The sequence below is a fragment of the Monodon monoceros genome, unplaced genomic scaffold (genome assembly GCF_005190385.1).
Source record: "Monodon monoceros isolate NGI ecotype Baffin Bay Population unplaced genomic scaffold, NGI_Narwhal_1 Super_Scaffold_7, whole genome shotgun sequence".
NCBI lineage: Eukaryota > Metazoa > Chordata > Mammalia > Artiodactyla > Monodontidae > Monodon > Monodon monoceros.
The window spans coordinates 99,027,796-99,050,759 of record NW_021703784.1 but is presented as its reverse complement, the minus strand read 5'-3'; the positions used below and the strand labels follow the sequence as shown (position 1 = coordinate 99,050,759).

The following is a 22,964-nucleotide window of genomic DNA, read 5'->3' as shown; positions in this document are numbered from 1 at the left end:
CCCCTGGTTCCAAGCTCTCGTGTCACCTGAAACAGCACTCTTCTTGGTTTTGCAGCCAGAGCTCCAGCCTGGAGACCTGATCGAGATTTTCCGCCCTTTCTACAGACACTGGGCCGTCTACGTTGGCGATGGATATGTGATCCACCTGGCCCCACCAAGTAAGGGTGCCCAGCGCTCCACTGTGCTGGGGCTGGGAGCAGAGGGAGATGGGGAGCTGTGGTTCACAGGGGACCCCAATATTCTTCTTTCGCCCCCAACTGACGGTTGGTTCCTGGGTGCTACAGGAAGACAGCTCGGTGTGGGGCAGTGGTTTTCAGACTCTGCACCTTGGAACACCAGGGCCATGCAGAGAGACTGAGGTGGGCTTCCAAGGGGGCAGTTCTGCTTTTCATGTATTTTGTGTATTATGACTTCGTATAAAACACATTCGATCCTGAAGTGCAAATCTCCTGGGAAGAGCACAGTTGTTTGGGCAGCAGACTTGTCTGTGAATCCATTTTCACTCTCCGGCCTTGGTTTCCTCATTTGTAAACTGACATTAAGAATCCTTAATGTGCAGGATTATTGGGAGAATTCCCCACCCGTTTTCTCAAACTTTTTACTTAAACTGAGGTATAACTGAAATACAGTAAAGGGCACAATACTGTCAGGTGTATAGTCAGTGAATTAAAAAAAATGTATCCATCCATGTGACAATGACCGGATCAAGATCTAGAACATTTCCACTCCCCGAAAAGACCCCCTCATGCCTCTTCAGTATGCTCTCTCCCTCCCTAGAGGCAACCACTCTTCTAGGTTCTCCTGCTGTAGGTTAGCTGTGCTTGTTGTAGAACTTCAGAGCAGAGGAATCACACAGCTTGTGCTCTTTTGTGTCCGGCTCTTTCCCTGGGCCTGTGAGGTCATCTGTGTTGTTCTTACTTTCCCATTGCTGCGTGTCCTCGGTTATATGGACATCGCCCAGTTTGTTATGTATTCTTCCGCTGATGGGCATTGGATGCTTCCATTAGTGGGCTGCTCTGTGTGCAGCTGCTGTGGACATTCTTGGATGTGTCTTTTGCTGACCAAGAATGGTAGCAAAATGAATGACCTCACCCTGTATTTATAGAGAAATCTAGAAGTAACCAGGGTAGATGTCACCATCCCCACCCCTGATCAACCAAACCACCAACATCTAGAACCACATAATCTGCCTTTTCTTCTGTTACGGTGCAAATGTGCCCCTGCCCTTATTTTATTTTATTTTATTTTTTTTACATCATTATTGGAGTATAATTGCTTTACAATGGTGTGTTAGTTTCTGCTTTATAACAAAGTGAATCAGTTATACATATACATATGTTCCCATATCTCTTCCCTCTTGCGTCTCCCTCCCTCCCACCCTCCCTATCCCACCCCTCTAGGTGGTCACAAAATACCGAGCTGATCTCCCTGTGCTATGCGGCTGCTTCCCACTAGCTATCTACCTTACATTTGGTAGTGTATATATGTCCATGCCTCTCTCTTGCTTTGTCACAGCTTACCCTTCCCCCTCCCCATATCCTCAAGTCCATTCTCTAGTAGGTCTGTGTCTTTTTTTTTTTTTTTAACATTTTTATTGGGGTATAATTGCTTTACAATGGTGTGTTAGTTTCTGCTTTATAACAAAGTGAATCAGTTATACATATACGTATGTTCCCATATCTCTTCCCTCTTGCGGGTCTGTGTCTTTATTCCTGTCTTACCCCTAGGTTCTTCATGAAATTTTTTTTTCTTAAATTCCATATATATGTGTTAGCATATGGTATTTGTCTTTCTCTTTCTGACTTACTTCATTCGGTATGACAGACTCTAGGTCTATCCACCTCATTACACATAGCTCAATTTCATTTCTTTTTATGGCTGAGTAATATTCCATTGTATATATGTGCCCCTGCCCTTATTTTAAAAGCCAGCCTTTAGGTGTGGGCCCTGGACCCCCTTCTCTTACTTTCACAAGCACTGTACCCTCAAATTAATAATAATTCTGTATTATTCCTATTGGCCTAGAAACCACTGGAATATCTCCCACTGATAAAACAAACAAACACCCCTTTGACCTCACATCCTCTCTAGCTGACTTCCCATGGAGCAGCTCTCTTGTCTGCCACGGCCCCTGCTGGTTCCTCACTTCCCATCCTCTCTTCTGTTCCCTCCACCAGGGAGTATTTACTCCCCTCCTGGAGCAGCTCTTATCAAGGCTACACCAATACAATCAATATCCTGGTCACGGCTTACTTGGCTTCTCTGCAGCATTTAACATGAGTGGCCTTTCTCTGCTCTTCACCTGGTGCTGCCTTCCTTTCCCCCTGGGCCCTTCCTTCTTTTTTTTTTTTGCGGTACGCGGGCCTCTCACTGTTGTGGCCTCTCCCATTGCGGAGCACAGGCCCCGGACGCGCAGGCTCAGTGGCCATGGCTCACGGGCCCAGCCGCTCCGCGGCATGTGGGATCTTCCCGGACCGGGGCAGGAACCTGCGTCCCCTGCATCGGCAGGCGGACTCTCAACCACTGCGCCACCAGAGAAGCCCGGGGCCCTTCCTTCTTGGCCTCCTGTGTCTAGGGGGCTCCTGCTCTCCCATACCCCTAATCCTTACTTCTCCCTCATCCGGTCCACTGGCTTCTAACACCTTCTATTTGTCGATGTCTCCCTTAACTTGATTTTAACCCTGCTTAGCGTCAGATGTGTGTAACCTCTTGACGACTTGGCATCTTCAGTTGGGTATCTAATTGGCATGTTGAACTTGACACACCCCAAATGGAGGGCTCCAGCGGACAATACCATCCGGTTGCTTAGACCAAAAGTCTAGGCATCATCCTTGATCCTTTTCACCCCACGTCTAATCCATCAGGAAATCCTGTTGGCTTTATCTCCAAAACAGACCCCCAATCTGATCACTTCTCAGCATGTCCACTGCTGTGCCCTGGGGTAAGCTACCATCCTCTCTCACCTGATGCTACTGCAGCTTCTGGTTGGTCTCTCTGCCTCTTGTCCACTTACGGTCAGTCCTTCCTTCACTGGGCAGCCAGTGTGATCATTCCAAAGTATAAATCTGATTATGTCACTCGCCTTCTTTTAATTTCGACTGGCTTTTCCATCACACGTAGAATAAGTTTCAGATCTGTGCTGTGGCTTGTGAGCCTGGCGTGGTCTGGCCTCTGCCTGCCTCTCTGACCTTCTTGAAGCTTCCTCTTCTCTCCTCCTGGGTCTCTAGACTTCAGCCACATTGGCCTCCTTGCAGCCTCAAGCACGCCACGTGCCTTTCTTCCCGAGGTCCTTGCCTTTGCTCTTCCTTCTGCTTGTGATGCTCTTTCCTGGCTCTCAGCACAGCTGCCTCCTCTTCATCGTTCAAGTCTCAATTCAAATGCCTGTTTCTGGGCGTGGCCCCCCCGCACCCCGAGTGAGAGCAGCCTCCCCTGGTCATCCTCTCCTATGTGACTTCACTTAATCTTCTCCATAGCATTTTCAGTACCTGAAAGTGTGTTATTTTTTCTTTTGTTCCTTGTCAGTGTCCTTTCACTAGAGTGTAAACTCGTTGAGGGCAGGTGCGCTGTCTAGTTCGTGTCTGTGTTCAGCACCTCGGACCAGCACCAGTATTGCTTGACTGCACTGAGTGGGTGTAACTGCCGGACAGGAAGCAGGGGATGGCAGGACAGGGGATCTGGGTGGGTAGGTGTGACACCCTTCATTGGGTGAGTGGTGCGCCTCAAAGGGAAATATGCTTCTATCTGCATCTTCTCACTCGAGCTTCACAGGAACCCCGTGGAATAGGTGAGGCAAGGAGGACTGACCTCCTGCTACTGAGAAAACGGTGGAAATTAGAGTTGGAAGGAAGCTTAGAGAACAACCCAGTACTAATGAGGCACTCACCCTGTGCTAGGCACTGGTGGAGGCACCTTACCTAGTCAGTTTCTTTAATCCTTGCAGCTCCCCGTCCAGTACTGTAGGCACAGGTAGAACTTACTGACCCTATTCTACAAGGAATTGGGGACTTAGAGAAATTAAGCCACTTGTCCAAGGTCACATAGCAGGAAAGTCGTGGAGGTGGGACTCAAACCCTGGCTGTCTGACTCTCTATTCCCTGCCCTTACACATGCTGCTATACTGTCAAGTCTGAGGTTTCCCAAAATTTAGTCACTGATTGCTTGCCATATCCTTGTGCCCTCTCTCCAATTATTTAATTGGTATTTTCTTTAATAGACTAACTTTAAAAAGTAAAATAATTCTTTTAAAAGAAACTTTAAATTCCTATATGGATGTGTGTTTGTGAATCCACCTTAGCTGGTATTTGTGGATTCCCAGTGTTGGCTCAGCAAAGTTAAGTGACATGTCAAGACCATTCAGTGATGGAGCCAGAAGCAGATCCCAGAGCTTCTGACTGTCAGCCTGAGCACTCACTCACCAGGGTGACACCCAGGGTGTGAAGTGTAAGGAAGCCCTCACTCTTAGGTGTTGACTCTGAACTTGCATCCCTGAGAGTTGGTACCTCCTGAAATTCTGTGCTCCAGGCACCTTGCTTGCCTCACCCCAGTCCCAGCCGTGCCACCCACGCGCCTAGGGGCTGAAGGTGGATGGGTCTCAGGAGCTCCCCTGATCCAATCACCACACCGAGCCTTTCCATAAATTTGGGGCTCAAACACAGCACCATCTTTTATTTACTTCACTGAATCCTCAAGCACCTTGTGCCTTGTTAGTAGCAAGTCTGAATTCTTCTGATTTTCTAAAATCTCAGGATTATACTCAGGGCAGAGGGGTTTAGTCCTCTTTGGAAAGCCTAGCAGAACAGGACCTGGCCTCTGATCAGACCCTCTTGCCGTTGCTTGTTGCTGTCACATGGTGTTACAGGGGAAGATGGGTCCTGCCCAGTGTAACAGGATGCTTCCCCTGCTGAGAAGAGCCTTGGGGGTTCCCGATCGCGGCAGGGCCACAGAGGCTCCTTGAGGGACAGTGAGCCTCCTCTGTGATGTTCCCTGGCGTCCACCTCTGTCGTGCAAGCACACCTCTTCAGCCATCATACCAAAAGCTTGCCCCTCCCCACACGGTGTAGGCTGGCTGCCTCAGGAGGTATGCCCAATCTCTGTGCTGGCATCAGCTTTCCCTCCCAACTATCCTGGTCCTTCTACTGAGCCCAAATCCCTTGCTTCAAGGCAGTTTCATTTCTGGAAATTTGTTGCCTCTTCCAGCCCCTCCCCATGGACCTCCCTGGTGTCACACCTCTGGGAGCAGCTGTGGGGTTTTGGTCCCTTTGCTCCAAGAAGGATAGGATCTACTTCTGCAAATCCATCTACCTTTTCTGCAGTTATCAGCTTTGTATGTGTCAAGGAAGTGTAGCATTTTTAGGATCACAAAAAGTTCACATTCTATTCCTCCAAGGAGGTGGGTGTGCTCAGGGCCCATATTTGCACAATCAAGAGGGTGTACGAGGCCAGCTTCTCTAGGTTAAAAATAATCACAACAAATCATGGAACTTTACTCCTCCTCATTTCAGATATGGAAACCAAGGCCTAGAGACCATAAGCACCTTATTCATAGCCACACAGCTGTGGCCCTTTCACATCTGCTCATCCCCTTGTAGATGTGGTGGATGCCAGGCTTGGGGCTGCTCTGAGCCCCTGTGGGCCGGCTCAGGACCGATCCCGCTGTTTCTCATCCTGAATCCACAGGTGAAATCGCAGGAGCTGGTATGGCCAGTGTCATGTCTGCGCTGACCGACAAGGCCATAGTGAAGAAGGATCGGCTGTGCGACGTGGCCGGGAGAGACCGGTACCAGGTCAACAATAAGCACGATGACAAGTACTCGCCGTTGCCTCCCAACAAGATTGTCCAGCAGGCAGAGGAGCTGGTGGGCCAGGAAGTTCTCTACAAGCTGACCAGCGAGAACTGCGAGCACTTTGTCAACGAGCTGCGCTACGGGATCCCCCGCAGTGACCAGGTGCGTCCTCAGTGTGTCCCCATCCCCGGGAACCAGACCATTTCCTCCGCTGACCTGGGCATCAGTGTGGGCTGGGCTGGGCTGGAGACAGGGGCACAAACAAGACAGAGCAGAGACAGAAGCAGAGGCAGAAGCCTGCCCTCAAGGATGTCACAATTGGGGTGGGGAGGAGGGTGGGGAGATGGGCACCGCGGACCAGTGTGGTCGGGGGACGATGGCCGAGGGTGTGAGCACAGCCGTCACTGTCAGCCCGGTGCCCGGCCCTCCCTGGCTGCCTGGCCCTGAGATGGACCCTTCCCACAACCTCAGAGGCAGGTTTTACTATCCCGCTTTACAGATGTGGAAACTGAGGCTCACAGCGCTTGTTGATGGACATTCATTTCATCAAACAAATCTGTGCTGTCTCTTTTCCCGAGTTGTCTCCAACCGTGCTGATAAGCAGCAGAGGTGGGAGCCGAAGCCCAGGTCTGCCGTGACTTATAAAAAGCCCTGTGCTTAGCCCTGCCTTAAGCCAAGGGTCAGTCCAGGAGGCTCCAGGTGATGCAGGTGTGTTTTATTTACTTAGTTGATTTTGGCCATGGCCACTCTCTTCTTTGAATTGCTTTTTCACCCGGGTAACTAACTTCCTTCCCATTTTCTCTCACTTTCTCCTCTCCTTTTCTGGCCCTTCCCTGCGGCCCCCTCGTGTGTGTGTGTGTGTGTGTGTGTGTGTGTGTGTGTGTGTGTGAGAACATTGTTTGGAGAAGTTCTTGGATGCCTGTTGATGAAAAAGAGTATGATTTTTTTTTTCTTTCAGTAAAGGATGAGTTTAAGATCCATCAGGTTGTTGATTTTCAGTACTTTTTAATTTTTTGAGATCTGGTGTCTTCTTCCTTGGTCATTGTGGTGGTCAAGGACGTGGCCTGGCAGACAGATCGATTCATGTTCTCTAAACCCTGGTAAAGTACAAGTGATAATACTGATCTAGGAGGGTTACTGTGTGAATTAAATAGGAGCATCCTTATGCTAGCAGAGTGGCAACTCAGAAAGTACACTTAATACATTGTAATAGTTGAAGTAGTCGTAATGGTCCTCATCTTCATTCTTTTTCTTGGTTCACCCACTGTCTTGTCCACTGGCCTGTCTGGGCCACAGTGACTTGCTGGGGAGGCAGCCACCAACACCCCCTACAAGGATCATGCTCAGCCTTCCTCATACCGCTGATAATCAGCTGTGTTTATTTATTACACTGACCTGCATGTTGGTTAATTCATCCTATGCTCTGTGATGATACAGTGGGTATCTTCCAATGGGTGTTCTCTTATTTCTTTTCTTCAATCACTCATGTTATTATTATTCAATAAATATGTATGTAAATATATAAAAATGTATATAAGTACATGTATGTGTGATACATATATTTACATATACATATATGTACACACATACAATAAATATAAGTGTGTGTGTGTGTGTGTGTGTATATATGAATGTGAGAGATGGTTAATACAAAAATTGACTAGTAGCAAGTACACACCTAGCTAGGGAAGGATAGGGCAATACTGCCAGTGTTTGGTGAAGAGTCCCAGAATCTCTGGGTCACAGTCTAGTTTCAATTTCCCTGACAGTTTATAAGAGGCTCCTTCTGGGAAAGTCAGTGGGCGGGTCCATGAGAGGAACCTCATGACTCAGATTACAAATGTGAGGCAACCAGAAGGAATCTGGGGGATGATGGCACTCAGCATATCTATCTAGGGGGGATAATGGCCTTCAAAACATTTGTTTTGAGTCACATTTGATGCATACTGTCATCCTGGTATCTCTCATCACTAGCATCCTTTAGAGATGCCCTTCAGTTCTCTCCTGTATTAATGCTTTTATCCTCTGCAACTCACATCTTTCTCTTTCTTGGATTACTCTCTTGTTTTGGTGGAATACCACCTCTAATAGATTCTGAGAAAGGATGCCTTTTAAAAAGATTGTTTATGCCTGAAAACGTCTTCATTTTATCCTCGTATTTGATTGATAGTTTGGCTGGGTATGGAATTCTAGGCTGAAAAGAATTTTTTAAAAAATGTGATGGTATTTCTCCATTGTCATCTAGTTTATGCTATTGTTTACGAGAAGTCTGAATCGGTTCTGATTTTCGATCCTTTGTATGTGACCAATTTTATCTTTCTGGAAGCTTATAGAATCTTCTCTTTATCTTCAGTGTTCTGAGATTTCACTATGATAAACCTTGTGTGGATCTGTTTTCATGAATTGTGCTGGGCACTTGATGACACTTTTCAATGTGGAAACCCTGTTCCTTCAATTCTGGGAAATTTTCCATTTTCTCTTCTCTCATTCGGGAACACTGATTATTCAGAGGTTGTACCCCTAGACTGCTCCTCTGATTTTCTTTTCTTCTCTCCCCTGTTTTCCAATTATTTATCTTTTCCAATGAGAAAACTAACACTTATTGGTAGATCTGGGTACAGTAGAAGTTTTTAAAAAAGTAGCAGTGATGATATCAGCATAAAAAAGAGAAACATATGCTAAATAAATCTGATTTCATGGGTGATCCTGCATAACAATTGAGGTGGTGATTACACCTGGCTTCTACTTCAGGTAAATGTCCACCCTCCTATGCAGCAATAAACTCCAAATAGAGATTACTGTACAAATTTGGGAAGTATAAGATACCAAATTCAGGGTGCTATTTTAAGAAGATTTGGTAGATTTATAAAATATCTCCAAATCATCTCATTTTTAGTTATCCTTTAGTGATTATTAATAGACTAAAGAAGAGAGTCACAATTTAATATAAGTAGAGCATTTCTTCACAAAATTGTTACATAATTTAGTAAAATACATATGTCAGTACGCACAAATAATATTTTGAGCATTTAAATACAATTCCAAATCTTGAGATACTGAAAGAACCAAGAAATATTTTTTATCATTTGCTCTTTCTACAAGCACCTTCTTGAAAAATGAAACAATACAAACTGGACACATCCCATTCTCTTCCTGAGGCTTTAGCCCAATGCGCTAGCCAGCCACCTGAAAGAGGCAAAACCGTGACAACACAACAATGATAAAACAGCATCAACAATTCTACCGGACCCCCTCACAGAACATGAAACCAGAACATACTACAAAACAAGAAGAGGTGCCATTTATACTGTTTCCAAAGATTTCCTCTTTCATTTCTTGGCCTAGATGAGGGTTTCTCAGCCTCAGCACTGTTGACATTTTGGGTCATTAACAATGAAGGTAAGTCTTCGTTGTTAGGACTTGCCCTGTGTATTGCAGGATATTTAGTAGCATCCATGGCCTCTACCAACTAGATGCCAGTAGCACCCTCCACCCCCAGGTGTAAGAACCAAAATGTCTGTAGATATTGCCAAATTTCCCCCAGAGGGCAAGCCTGTACCCCCTTGGGAAGTACTGGCCGAGGTGAGTAATGATCATAATACACGGTGTGGCCAAATTAAAATGTAGCTTCTGCACTTCTCCCATCTCACTAGAGAGGGTGGATTTAGTGGACGCTGGACAATGTCCAGCAGTGCTTTTGTTTTGTAAGAGCCATCAAAGCAGCAGCTCTCTTTTTCACTTAACTCATGAGGATAATTTTCTGTGTGAAAAGGATCTTATCAGTCATTATGTTTATTTGTGTTCAGCTCTTTGAAGCAGACGAGATTTTCCTTCAACGGACTATATGTAACTCATCTAAGTTTCCATTTAGAAAGGGAAACAATGGATTTAAACCAAAATGTTGTTTGTGCTTTCCATGCCTAAGAGTATTCTAATCAAGATGGTCCTATTTTCCACCTACCTATTTAAAAATACTCAGGCTTCAAAAAATGTATACTTAGTAAGCTTTTGTACTGAATAGTACTCTAGCAAAAAGCAACTAGGAGCTACACTCATGCTGAAGTCTACCTGTGTCAGATAAAATTTTTTTTTTTTTTTTTTTGCGATACGCGGGCCTCTCACTGTTGTGGCCTCTCCCGTTGCGGAGCACAGGCTCCGGACGCGCAGGCTCAGCGGCCATGGCTCACGGGCCCAGCCGCTCCACGGTATGTGGGATCTTCCCGGACCAGGGCACGAACCCATGTCCCCTGCATCGGCAGACGGACTCCCAACCACTGCGCCACCAGGGAAGCCCAGATAAAATTTTAAGATAAATAGAAATTGAAGATGTGGCCAATGGTATTGTGTAATTACATAAACCTGGATAAATTACAGGGTATTATATAACAACTACTGTAAATATTAAAGCCAACTTTCTGTACACATATTTTATAACCATTGTTATTTTATAACCTCTCATAGTCTGAATTCAATTGCTTTCTGAATAATATTACTCTTCTTATATCCACTTAGAACATTGCTGAAAGTGAAGAAAAGCACATTAGAATTGCCTTTTTCCCAGAAACAATTCCGGGGCTTAACTCATAGTAGATGTGTAGCATAAGCAGCTAATTGTCCGCAGTCTGATAGGATTACTGTTTGCCCACTTTCAAGAAAAGATAATGAGGGGCAACTTTTCTCTTTCATAATATTCTGATTGAAGACCTCTGGTGCACACCGTGTAGCCCATTTTCATGATCAGAACTGTTGTAATTTCAGCACAGTGGCTGGGCTGGACCCAGCAGCCTTACAACAAGAAAATCATCGATGGCATCTGCAGGTAGCTCTGTCTCTCCTGGGAAGGTCATCCTTTCCGTAAAATCTGCACTCTCAGGGCTAACTAAATACTACTTTCTTGTATTTAATGACACAATTTGACTCTGTACAAAGCATGAGCACAAACAATGAGGCTATTGTTGTTTTCCTTGACAAAGTACCTTTTGTATGAACCGGCTCCATCGGCGTTTCTCCTCACACTGAGGTTCTGTAAAGAACTGGGGGCTTATTGTTCCTACTCCATTATCTGCAAACCATTTCTCCCACCTTGACACATAGCTTAGCAAGGAAAACACTGGATCCAAGTGGTTTTATGCAGGCTCCCTAGCAAGAACCCAGCAGGACCACGGTTGCCACAAAGCCAAGCCTAATTACCTTTAATTTAACAGGAAGGTCTAAAGCCTGAGCGGCAGTCAAACCTTAGGTCAGTAGCTTCATGCAAACTTTTGTTGACATGTGTTCCGGGTACCTTGTGATGTTAGTTACACTGGTGTATTTCCTGGCATTTCACACAGCTATGCTGGACACGTTTATGGCTCAGATAAGCCTGGGCAGTGGCAACATATATTCTTTTTAAGCATTGAAGTTTTTCAAAGTCTTCTCTATGGTGGGCATGTGGGAATTTTTCGGCCACAACATACACAACCTAGGCAAGCTCTGTGCTTAGGGTACCAAGGGCAGAGTTGGTGGTGTCATGTAAGGATGTGGGTTTGGGGTACCAAGTCCACATTTTCATCCTTTTTATTACTGGGAGTTTTAGTACACTGTCTCATTGGACTTCTTGACGTAAAATCATTATAATCTTCTCCTTTGCAGTTCTTGGTGCTGCTTAAATGCTTGGCTTGGTTTTAGGGTGAGATTTCTTGATCCATGTTCATGATACCATTAGTGGGAAAAAGTACAGTTTTCATGATTTCAGGCATTGTGCCTTCACTGCATTTAGTGTTCTCTGGGTCCTAGTGGAATTATGCCTAAAACAAATGCCTTATTTTACTTTTAGTTGGATTTTGGAAAGAGTGAAATTTGATACATGTTCAATTTTTGCCCTGAAACTTACTCTTACTTTTGCAATGTTTTTTTTTTCTAGTACAAACAATACAAGTCAGATATCTTAATAATTTAAAGTATAACATTACTACTCTTTATAGTTGAGTCATTTAAGAACATGCAAAGAGCACCTCTGCACCTGGCAGGACCGGGTGCTGGGAATACAGCGAAGATGACAGCAAGTGAGGGTTTTGCTCTGCCGGAGGTCACGGTTTATTGAGGATTCAATAGCAATGACTCTTCAACTTCACACTTACTTCGAGAGCTCCCTGTTGGCCAGCCAGGATTTCAACCATCTGGCTTCATCTCCCTGTCCTTTTCACAGCCACCCTCTGGGGATGTGTGCTTTAAGTACTCACAGGGTGAAGTGAGTTTCCCGCTTCAGACCTGTGTATGTCATTGGCCAGCTGGCCCCACCCACCACTCCTTCCCCATCCTGCCCTCTTCTCCCCATTTCCCTGCCAATGTTAGTTGACTTCTGAGTTTGTCAAGAAGACCAAGGGGCATGGGAGGCTCCCTGAGCTGGATGTTCTTGTTGAATGTACAGCATGTACTCAGATTCCTGACACAGAATCTGATCCACCCTCCTCTCTCTTCCAGGTCAGAGATGCCATCATGGTAGCTGGCATCGCAGGAGTGGGCCTGGCAGCCATAGGCCTTATTGGAATCATGTTCTCAAGAAACAAGAAACAAAAGCAATGACTTGAAGGGACTCTCTTGTCAGCAGTGAATTTATACACTAAGGGGGCCTTCTTTGCTAGAGGGTTTGAGGTTTGGTTTGTGGATTTATTCTGTTTTACAATAAGGCTTATTTTCACAGAATAAAATAAAGCCCAATGAAGGAGGATTTTATTGGGGGAAGTGCAGCAAGAACTGCCTGGCGTGGTCTGTTGAGGGTGCAGCTATGCTCTGTTCCTGATGATGCCATGTTGTTCTCTGCCTCTTTGGTGATTTTCTCTCACTTTCTATTTGTGGGCTGCATTCTTCACGTGCAGGAAACAAAGTCCAACTCCGGTTATCTCAAGTAATGGGGGCTTCTAGTGGTGAGGATACAGGTGGGCAGCAAGGGAGACAGACAAACCTGACTGATATTCAAGAACAGGAACCACTGCACACCCAGGACCTTTGGCCTGGAGCTAGACCCAGGCTGGCTTCCAGGACTTAGTAGCTGGAGTCTATGTCCGTGGGGTTCAAACCTCAGCCATAAGGAAAGACTATATGCTCTTGCCAATCTTGTTAAAATCTCCTTTATCTCCCTCTGATCTCCACAGCTTTTCTCAGCCTTATCGCTTCCACCCCGCAGCACTCCTACGTCCTCTCCACTTGGGCTGTCACGACACCCCTCCCCCCCACCGCCAAGTCTCTGATCCCACACCCGCTCCTGCGGCTTCTCTCCCCACATCTGCTCAGTTTCATCCCTCCCTGTGGCCTGCGAGGTGCTCCCAACGCAAGCTCCTGAGAGAGAATCTGATTGGCTCAGCTCACCACACTTAGCCTACAGATTGATTGGCTGCCATTGGGTCAGGTGGCCCCACTAGGCCAATCAGCTCTGCCCAGTGGGGCCCGGTCACGTGGTACAAAGTTGCCTCAGGGCTTTCGGGGTGGGGGTGTGGCTCATCCCATGCCTGATGTAGGTGCAGCTGAGCCCTCGCGGGAGGGTCTGGGGGCGAGGGGACAGACCCTTCATGGTTGGTCCCTTGAGGTCTCCTGGTGTTGCTCGCTGGGCTTGGCAGGTGTTCAAAGTGACCATTTTCCTGAAAGGGGCTTTTGTGGGTTCCTCAGAAGTACCCTGCTGGGACCGACTGTCCTTCCCTCCACAGGGCAAGTCTTCTCCTCTGTCTAATTGCGAATGTTTCCTTCGTCAGCCCTGGTTGTCTGGGGACCATCAGTCTTTTGGAATCCTGGACAGGACTTACAAATGGCTCCTGGCCAGCTCCCTCCTGCTTGGCCCACATCTGGTCCAGGATAAGCTTGTGCCCATTCATGTCCCAGCGTTGATGTAAGAGTAGTGTCTCCCAGTGTAGTTTTCTTCCTTTTTGTTTCAGTTCTGTTGATGTCACATGTCGTGCCAGTTCTCAAGCTCCCCAAACCCAAGGGACACAGGCCCAAATTAAAGGGTGGGTTTCTTTCTTTCTTTTTTTTTTTTTGCGGTACGCGGGCCTCTCACTGTTGTGGCCTCTCCCGTTGCGGAGCACAAGCTCCGGACACGCAGGCTCAGCGGCCATGGCTCACGGGCCCAGCCGCTCCGCGGCATGTGGGATCTTCCCAGACCGGGACACGAACCCGTGTCCCCTGCATCGGCAGGCGGACTCTCAACCACTGCGCCCCCAGGGAAGCCCAAGGGTGGGTTTCTTGAAGCCCCCTCTGTCGCATGGCATAAGGTGATGCAGAGGCGTGGAGCATAAACCTCCAAACTAATTGTCGAGTAAAAAGGAATGAAGTAGAATAAACACAAGAAAGCAAAACTAAAACACCCAGTTCAATTACAAAATAAACATTACATACAGAAAGTGGGGTGTGTAGAAATGACCAGAGAAGACGGAATAACTAATTCCAAATATATTGGTAATGACCATAAGTATATATGGACTAAATTTGCCAAGTATAAGACAAATATTATGCTGGATTAGACAACTAATCCAGGGAATACTGTCTACAGCAGATCCAATTGAAATATAAGGACACAAAGACTGAAGTTAAAAAGATGGACATTGTGCATGATAACTCATCTGATGTCTTTAAAACATTGTTATCAAGGAGAAAAATTGGCGGTGTGTATAAACTGTCCTAGACTGAAAGACATGTTGGAGACAAAACAACTAAGTGTGAAAAACAACTATAAACACAATTTGGGATAATAGGGAAAATTTGAATATGGACTGGGTGTTTAAGAATATTAAGAAATTATGAATTTTATTAAGTGTGAAAATGGTATGAGATTTATGTAAAACACATGACCTTATTAAAAAATAGATGCAGATATAGCAAATATGACAAAACAATAAGTTTTTAATCTATGTATTGTGTATATGCGTAACCACTGTAGTAGTCTTTCTAGTACTTTTTGTATATTAAAATTTTTACCTAGTAAGCATCTGAAAAGTATCTGAAATTTGAACTTGAAAATTTAAATAAACTGAAACTTTTGAAATTATTTCAAAAGTTTATTATTATTTTGAATTAATTCAAAATAAATTATATAATAATTTTTTTAAATTAAAAGAAGATATGCTAGGCAAATACTAACTAAAAACTGGTTAATTAGTTAATACTAATTAACTAAAAGCTGGTATATCTATAATCATATCAGACAATATAGGCTTTAAACCAAAAATGATTACTGGACAGAAAAAAGATAAAAGGTGTGGCGTAATAAGAAATACATTTGGTCTTTATCCTTGGTTCTTGGCCAGAGCTCCTAAAACCCTTGGAATTTCCTAAGGGATAGGCATGTCTTTTCCTGTTCCTAAGGAGCCCCTTTTGATCAACCCGAGTTTGTCCTAATGAGGAGACTTAGGGTGGGGACACTAAGATAGCCTTAAGATGGGGCTGGTCATCAGAAAGACCAAGTGATTAGAGGGTTGGAACTTTCAGGCTACTGATCTCTAAGAAGGGGAGGTGAGGGGTGGGCAAGCTGAAGATTAAGCTCTGTAAAAACTCTTGATCAAGGAGACTTGATGAGCTTCCTGCTGGTGAACCTATGGAGGTATCAGGAGAGTGGCTGCCTGAAGAGGGCATGGAAGGTCCTTGCCCACACACCTTGCCCTATGCATCTCTTCCATTTGGTTGTTCCTGAGTTCTGTACATTATAATAAACCGGTAAACATAATTAAAGTGCCTCTTCCCGAGTTCTGTGAGCTGTTCTAGCAAATTATTGAACCTTAGGAAGGGTTGTGGGAACCGCTGATTTTTAGCCCATTGACAGAAGTACAGGTGGCCCGGGTCTTGCGAATGGTGAAAGGTGTCTAAAGGTGAAGGAGGGCAGGCTTAGGGGACTGAGCACTTGAGCTCTGAGGCCTGTGCCAGCTCCCAGGGGTTAGTGTCAAAACTGAACTGAATTGTTGAACACCCAGTTGGTATCTGGGAAATCAGAGAATTAGTTGCCGGTGTTGAAAAAGGCTCCAAAAAAGTTTCTGAAAAAAATTTCAACTCAGTAGGAAGGTATAATACTTCTAAAATTGTTTGCACCTAATAAAAGTCCTAAAATAGATACTGAAAATTTTGGCCTATTGCAAGGAGAAAATGACAAATTCCCCATGATAGTGGGAGATCTAAATAACACCTCTCTCTGGAACTGATAAATCGAGGAGACACAAAAGATACAGCAATTTTGAAAAACCAACGAGCTGATTTAATGAACACATGTAGTACAATTGTTGAATATAGATTTTTTTTTTTTTTTTTTGCGGTACGCGGGCCTCTCATTGTTGTGGCCTCTCCCGTTGCGGAGCACAGGCTCCGGACGTGCAGGCTCAGCAACCATGGCTCATGGGCCCGGCCGCTCTGCGGCATGTGGGATCTTCCCGGACCGGGGCACGAACCCGTGTCCCCTGCATCGGCAGGCGGACTCTCAACCACTGCGCCACCAGGGAAGCCCGAATATAGATTCTTTTTGACCACACACAAAGGAATGCTCATGAAAACTGACCACGTCCTTGGCCTTGATGCAAGTTGCAACAAATTTCAAGGGGCTGGTAACATAGAGATCATCTTTTCTAACCATAATGAAATTAAGTTAGAAATCAATAAGAAAGTGATAGCTAGAAAAACTCTATCCTTTTAGAAATTTTAGAACACATTGTTAGATCAATTATGTGTCAAAGAAGAAAACATGATGGAAACTAGAAAATATTTAGAACTGGATGATAACAAAAATACTAGAGATCAGTACTTGGGTCATTCCGGTCAAGGGATACCTAGAAAGAAAAGTGTAGCATGAGTTCTTACATTAAGAAAGAAAAAGGTACAAATTAATGAGTTAATCATCCAGTTGAAGAAGATAGATAGAAGTCATACAGCTGGCCAATAGGGACGTGAAAAGATGCTCAACAGGAATAATCATCAGGGAAATGCAAATCAAACCTACGATGAGACACCAGCTCATGGCTATTATCAAAAAGACGAGAAATGACCAGTGTTGGTGAGGATGTGGAGGAAAGACAAGCCCTGTCGACTGTTGCTGGCAATGTAAAGTGGTGCAGCCACTATGGAAAACAGCATGAAATTTCCTCAAAAAATTAAAAATAGAATTACCATACGATCCAGCAATCCCCCTTCTGGATGTTTATCCAAAGAAAAGGAAAACATAACTTGAAAAGATATGTGCACCCCCATGTTTGTCACAGCATTATTTACAACAGCCAAGATATGGAAACAAGCCAAGTGTCCATCAATGGGTAAATGGATAAGGAAATTGTGGTATACATGTAGAACGGAATATTATTCAGTCATAAGAACGAATGCAATCTTGCCATTTGCGACAACACGAATGGACCTTAAAGGCATTAGGCTAAGCGAAATCAGTCAGACAGAGAAATACAAATACTGTATGATCTTACTTATATATGGAATCTTTCAAAAAAAAAATCATGCTTATAGATACGGGGAACAGTTTGGTGGTTGCCAGAGCTGGGGGTTGGGGGTGGGTGAAATGGGTGGAGGGAGTCAAAAAGTACGAGCTTCCAGTTATAAGATAAATAAGTCATGGGGATGTAATGTACCACATGGTGACTATAGTTAATAATACCATATTGCATATTTGAAAGTTTCTAGGAGAATAGATCTTAGAAGTGCTCATCACAAGAAAAAAATGTTTTGTAACTATGTATGATGACAGATGTTAACTAGACTTGTCGTGGTGATCGTTTTGCAATATATGCAAATATCAAATCATTATGTTGTGCTCCTGAAACTAAGATAACGTCGTATGTCAATTATACCAAAAAAAAAAAAAAAAGAGAGAGAGAAAAGAAAAAAAAATAGGAAGAAAGTAAAAAGATATGAACCAAAAGAAATGAATCAAAATAAGCATATAAAAGAGAATACACAAGTTAATGTTTTAGGAATAAAAAGGGGGATATAACTACAGATACTAAGGAGATCAAAAAACAAGAAATCAATAAATAACTTCATGACAATAAATTGGAAAATTTGGATGGAATTAATACATTCTAAGGAAAACATGTTATCAAAATTGAACCACGAATAAGTAAAAAAGTCTAAGTAGTCCTATTACCATTAAAGGGATTAAATCAGTACTTAAAATTTGTCCCACAAAGAAATGGCATTCCTGGATGGTTTTACAGAGGAGTTTTCCCAAATATTCAAGCAATACATGAATGAGATCTCTCTGGAGAAAATATCGAAGGACTTTGCATGGCTAGGAAACCGCAATATCATAAATATGTCAGTTTCTTTCCAAATTCATCTCTAGATTCAGTGCAATTCCAAACCAAATTCCAACAGGGTCTTTCCTGAAATTTGCAACCAGATTCTAAAATGGACCTGGAAAAAGTAAAGAGGCAAGGTTAGCTTTTTCATTACTAAGAAGAAACACCAGGCAGGGAGACTTGCACTGTGAAATATCAATTTATTATAAATTATTATTGTGATCAAAATAGTGCGTTTTTGGTGCAGGGATAGTTAGGCTGACTAATGGAATGGAGTAGAACCTCTAAAACAGACCCCCAAATATACGAAACCTTAATTTACAACAAAGGTGACACTGCAGATCAGTGGGGAAGGATGAACTATTTAGGGTTGGCAAACAGTTTTTGTGAAGAGCCAGGGAGTAAATATTGGTAGGCCTCAGAGCGATGCAACTATTCAACTCTGCTGTTGTAGCAGGAAAGCCGCCATAGTCAATTCACGTCTATGTACTGTAATACGTGGGTGTGTATCTAATAAAACTGTATTTGTAAAAGAATAAAAACATAACTTTATCTATGTACACTGAGATTTAAATTTCATGTACTTTTCATGGGTCATGAAATATTAACTTCTGATTTTTTTCAACCATCTAAAAATGCAAAACCCAGTCTTAGCTACTGGGCTGTATGAAAACAGGGAAAGGGCTGGATCTGACCTGTGGGCCATAGTTTGCTGATCCTCAACCAATAAACGGTACTCAAAAAACTGCGTAATCATATGGACTTTGCGCTGTACAGAAAAAGTCAGTTTGGGGAGGATTTCAGACTTAAATGTGAAAGGAAATATATAAGTTGCAGCTCTCCAGACAAACAGAACCAATAGGATATAGATAGATAGATGGATAGATAGATGCAAGAGGAGATTTATTAAAGGAGATGGTACACATGGTTATGGAGGCTGAGAAATCCCACCATCTGCTATCTGCAAACACAGAACAGAAAGCTCGTGATGTAATTCAGTCCAAGTCCGAAGGCCGGAGAACCAAGGGAGCCAATGGTCTAAGTCCCAGTGAAGGCCTGACCACATGGAGGGTAGGGCGCTGGCGTAAGTCCTGGAGTTTAAAGGTCAGAGAACCAGGAACTCTGATATCTGAGAGCAGGAAACGATGGACCTCTCAGCTCAAGGAGAGAGATTGTCCTTCCTCCACCTTCTTTGTTCTATTCAGTCCTTCAGCGGATGGGATGATGCTCTGTCAACCTAAATAAAACTAGGAGGCCATATTCCGGCAGAAAGCAGTTATTTGGGATCAAAGAACTGCAATGCAGGGCACACAGGTTTGGATAGCGACCTAAACAGTGTCCTACCAGGGAGTTAAAGTCATGGGTTTTTAAAGGCAAAGAAGGAAGGTTTGCATTGCAAAGAATTTTAATTGGAGCTGGGTGCAGAAGCTAGTCTTGGCTGAACAGGATTGCTAAGGCTATCACTAGAGCGAGGTAACAACCCGTTGCTATGACAAGTTGCAAGTGTTTTTGCAGAGTCCTTGGAATATTTGTGGTTTCACCCAGTTCAAAAGTTCAGGTTCTGGGCTTCCCTGGTGGCGCAGTGGTTGAGAGTCCGCCTGCCGATGCAGGGGACACCGGTTCGTGCCCCGGTCCGGGAAGATCCCACATGCGGCGGAGCAACGAAGCCCGTGCGCCACAACTACTGAGTCTGCTCTCTAGAGCCCACGGACAACAGCTACTGAGCCCATGTGCCACAACTACTGAAGCCCACGTGCCTAGAGCCCGTGCTCTGCAACAAGAGAGGCCACCGCAATAAGCCCGCGCACCGCAATGAAGAGCAGCCCCTGTTCACCGCAACTAGAGAAAGCCTGCGGGCAGCACTGAAACGGAGCCAAAAATAAATAAATAAATCTATTAAAAAAAAATAAATAAGGAAAAGACAACCCAACAGAAAGGTGGACAAATGTATTAACAGGCTTTCCACAGAGGAGAGAATACAAATGTCCAATAAACACATGACAAAATGGGGCACTTCCTAAGTACTTATAGAAATGTGAATTAAAAGATCCTAGTCTACAGCTACCATGCTGACAAATATTTAAATATTGAGCAGTTATATCTCTGGTATTCTGCTGGTAGGAAGCTTAATTTTCCATTCTTTTTCTAATAAAGCTGAAGGTCATACCCTACAACCCAGTAACTCTGGTCTGTGCTCCTTTAGTGAGTGATAACTTCTATTTAGTGGGTCACAGTCAATATTTTAAAAATCATTCAGTGAAACACAATGATAGAGAATAGGATTTGCCAGAGTGAATTTCATCTTGTTTCTTGGCAAATTTTTTGGTAAGACTTTTACTTGTATACATCAATATCCTGATGCATTGTGAAGTGTATTTCTCACCGTGAGTCTTGGTCAAAAAGATCTGAAAGCCTCTGCTTAGAGGAGAGCCGCCCGGTGCTCCAGGAGGCTTTGCATGAGGACGCTCGGGGCAGTTTTGACACCCTCAGTGTCCGTTGACCCGAGACAGGATGATTAGCTGTGCTACATTCTACAAAGGGAATGCTGTGAACGTGAATGAACAATGGCTACAATCCGTCAGCATGGAACCTAATCGTGAGCAAAAATAATCAAGTTGTAGAATGTATGATGTTTGATTCTGTTTTTACCAAATTAAAAAAATGTTGTTAAGGGATACCTTTTTATTTGTAAAAACTTCTAAAAAGCAAGACATTAACAGGCACAAAATTCAGGAGAGTGGCTACAACAGTACTAGGAGGGAGAGAAATTGGGTTAATTTTTTTATAACAGCTTTATTAAAATAGAATTCACATACCATCCACTTCACCCATTTAAAGTCTATAATTCGGTGGGTTTTGGTATATTCACAGAGCTGTGAAACAATCACCACAATCAATTTTAGAACACTTTCACCACTTCAAAAAGAAGCTCCATACCCTTTAGCTATCACCTCCGAGCACTGCCTGTGCCTCTAGTCTTAAACAATCATAAATCTACTTTTTGTCTCTATATGTTTGTCCGATCTGGGCATTACATATAAATAGAATCTTAAAATAGGTAGCATTTGTGACCTGTTTCTTTCACCAGCATGCTTTTAAATTTCCTCCCTGTTGTAGCATGAATTATTACTTCCTTCTTCTTTATGGCCAAGTAATGTTCCATTGTGTGGATATACCCTTTTTTTTTTGGATATACCCATTTTTTAAAAGTATTTATTTATTTATTTGGCTGCACTGGGTCTTAGTTGCAGCACGTGGGATCTCCGTTGCTGCGAGCGAGACCTTTTTAGTTGCAGCCTGCGGGCTCTTAATTGTGGCATGCAGGATCTAGTTCCCTGACCAGGGATCGAACCTGGGCCCCCTGCATTGGGAGCATGGAGTCTTAACCACTGGACCACCAGGGAAGTCCCTACCCATGTTTTTTATCCATTCATCAGTATGCGTCCACCTTTTGGCAATTATGAATAATGCTGCTGTGAACATTTGTGTACAGACTTTTTTTGTGTCATGGGGCTTATTTAAGATATTGGTGATTTTCTATTTCTTCAACTGGGTGTTGGTGCATGGATATTTTATTGTTATTTCTTATGTCTTACACTTATGACTGTTCTTTTATATAGATATAAGATTTAAGAAAACTCATTAAAAAGTATATGTAGGGCTTCCCTGGTGGCGCAGTGGTTGAGAGTATGCCTGCCGATGCACGGGACGTGGGTTTGTGCCCCGGTCTGGGAAGATCCCACATGCCGTGGAGCAACTAAGCCCGTGTGCCACAACTACTGAGCCTGCTCTCTAGAGCCCGCGAGCCACAACTACTGAAGCCCGCACGCCTAGAACCTGTGCTCCACAACAAGAGAAGCCACTGCAATGAGAAGCCCGTGCACCGCAGTGAAGAGTAGCCCCACTCGCCGCAACTAAAGAAAGCCCGTGCGCAGCAACGAAGACCCAACGCAGCCAAAGATAAATAAATAAATAAATAAATTTATTTAAAAAAGAAAGAAATTGATAAGGTTTCCTCTAGGTAGGGGACCTGGGTGGCTAGGGGATGGGGGTGGGCAGTATAGAGGCTTATCTTTCATTTTATATTCTTTTATAATTTTTTTTTTTTTTTTTTTTTTTTTTTTGCGGTACATGGGCCTCTCACTGTTGTGGCCTCTCCCGTTGCGGAGCACAGGCTCCGGACACGCAGGCTCAGCGGCCATGGCTCACGGGCCCAGCCGCTCCGCGGCATGTGGGATCTTCCCGGACCGGGGCACGAACCTGCGTCCCCTGCATCGGCAGGCGGACTCTCAACCACCGCGCCACCAAGGAAGCCCATATCCTTTTATAAATTTAAAAAATTACATATACATAAACACAAACACAGTTAAGACCAAAGATGTATGTCTTCCAGGCTGTGGTCCTGCTGGCCAGCAGGCTGGTGTGTGGCCTGCCCCTCCCCCACTCTCTGCACAGTTGGGGGGCACTTTGGCCTCTTTCCTGCCCAGCAGCTTCATGGACAGTACAGGGACAAGCAAATCCCCAGCCCACCAGCCCTGACTTTGATGACTGTCATACGGCACTTGGGCCTGATTTTCTGACACCCTGAACAGACTGGATTAGGTGAAAAGCCACAAGCCGCAGCATGGGGACAGTGGCGTTTCTTCCTGTTGCCACCGTGCACGACTGGGTTACTCACTATGCCGGCCCATCTGAAGTTTCATTAGCTGACAGGGCACCGCGAGTCCCCTTACTCAGGGAAACAGGGCTGTGATGTCGTGGCAAGGGGATGGCACTGAATGGCTGAAGGAAGATCACATGACTCCAGGCTGGCCACTCAGAAGGTGTGGGCTGGCCCAAAGGGCTCTGGCCAACGGTCCAGGAGGTAATTAGCTAAGCCAACCCTGCTATCTCCTTCTAGAATGGAGGATGAGAGATACCTCCAAGATTG

At 44.4% G+C, this 22,964-nt stretch overlaps 1 protein-coding gene and 1 non-coding gene across 6 annotated transcripts in view; one reads left to right on the top strand and one right to left on the bottom strand.

Annotated features, from left to right (window-relative positions):
* LOC114887355 (HRAS-like suppressor 3) overlaps nucleotides 1-14,147 on the top strand; it is a 29,333-nt gene extending 15,186 nt beyond the window's left edge. For all 5 annotated transcript variants that reach the window (XM_029209009.1, XM_029209007.1, XM_029209010.1 and 2 more), the window contains exons 3-5: nucleotides 56-158; nucleotides 5,677-5,945; nucleotides 12,246-14,147. In XM_029209009.1, coding sequence (XP_029064842.1) covers nucleotides 56-158; nucleotides 5,677-5,945; nucleotides 12,246-12,347 — 474 coding nt within the window. In that variant the 3' untranslated portion in view covers nucleotides 12,348-14,147. The remainder of the gene's footprint in view (nucleotides 1-55; nucleotides 159-5,676; nucleotides 5,946-12,245) is intronic.
* A 7,218-nt stretch (nucleotides 14,148-21,365) lies between these two features.
* Nucleotides 21,366-21,438, bottom strand: TRNAW-CCA. Its single transcript has one exon. It is a non-coding gene; the product is annotated as a tRNA-Trp (tRNA).
* Between the last annotated feature and the right edge of the window lie 1,526 nt (nucleotides 21,439-22,964).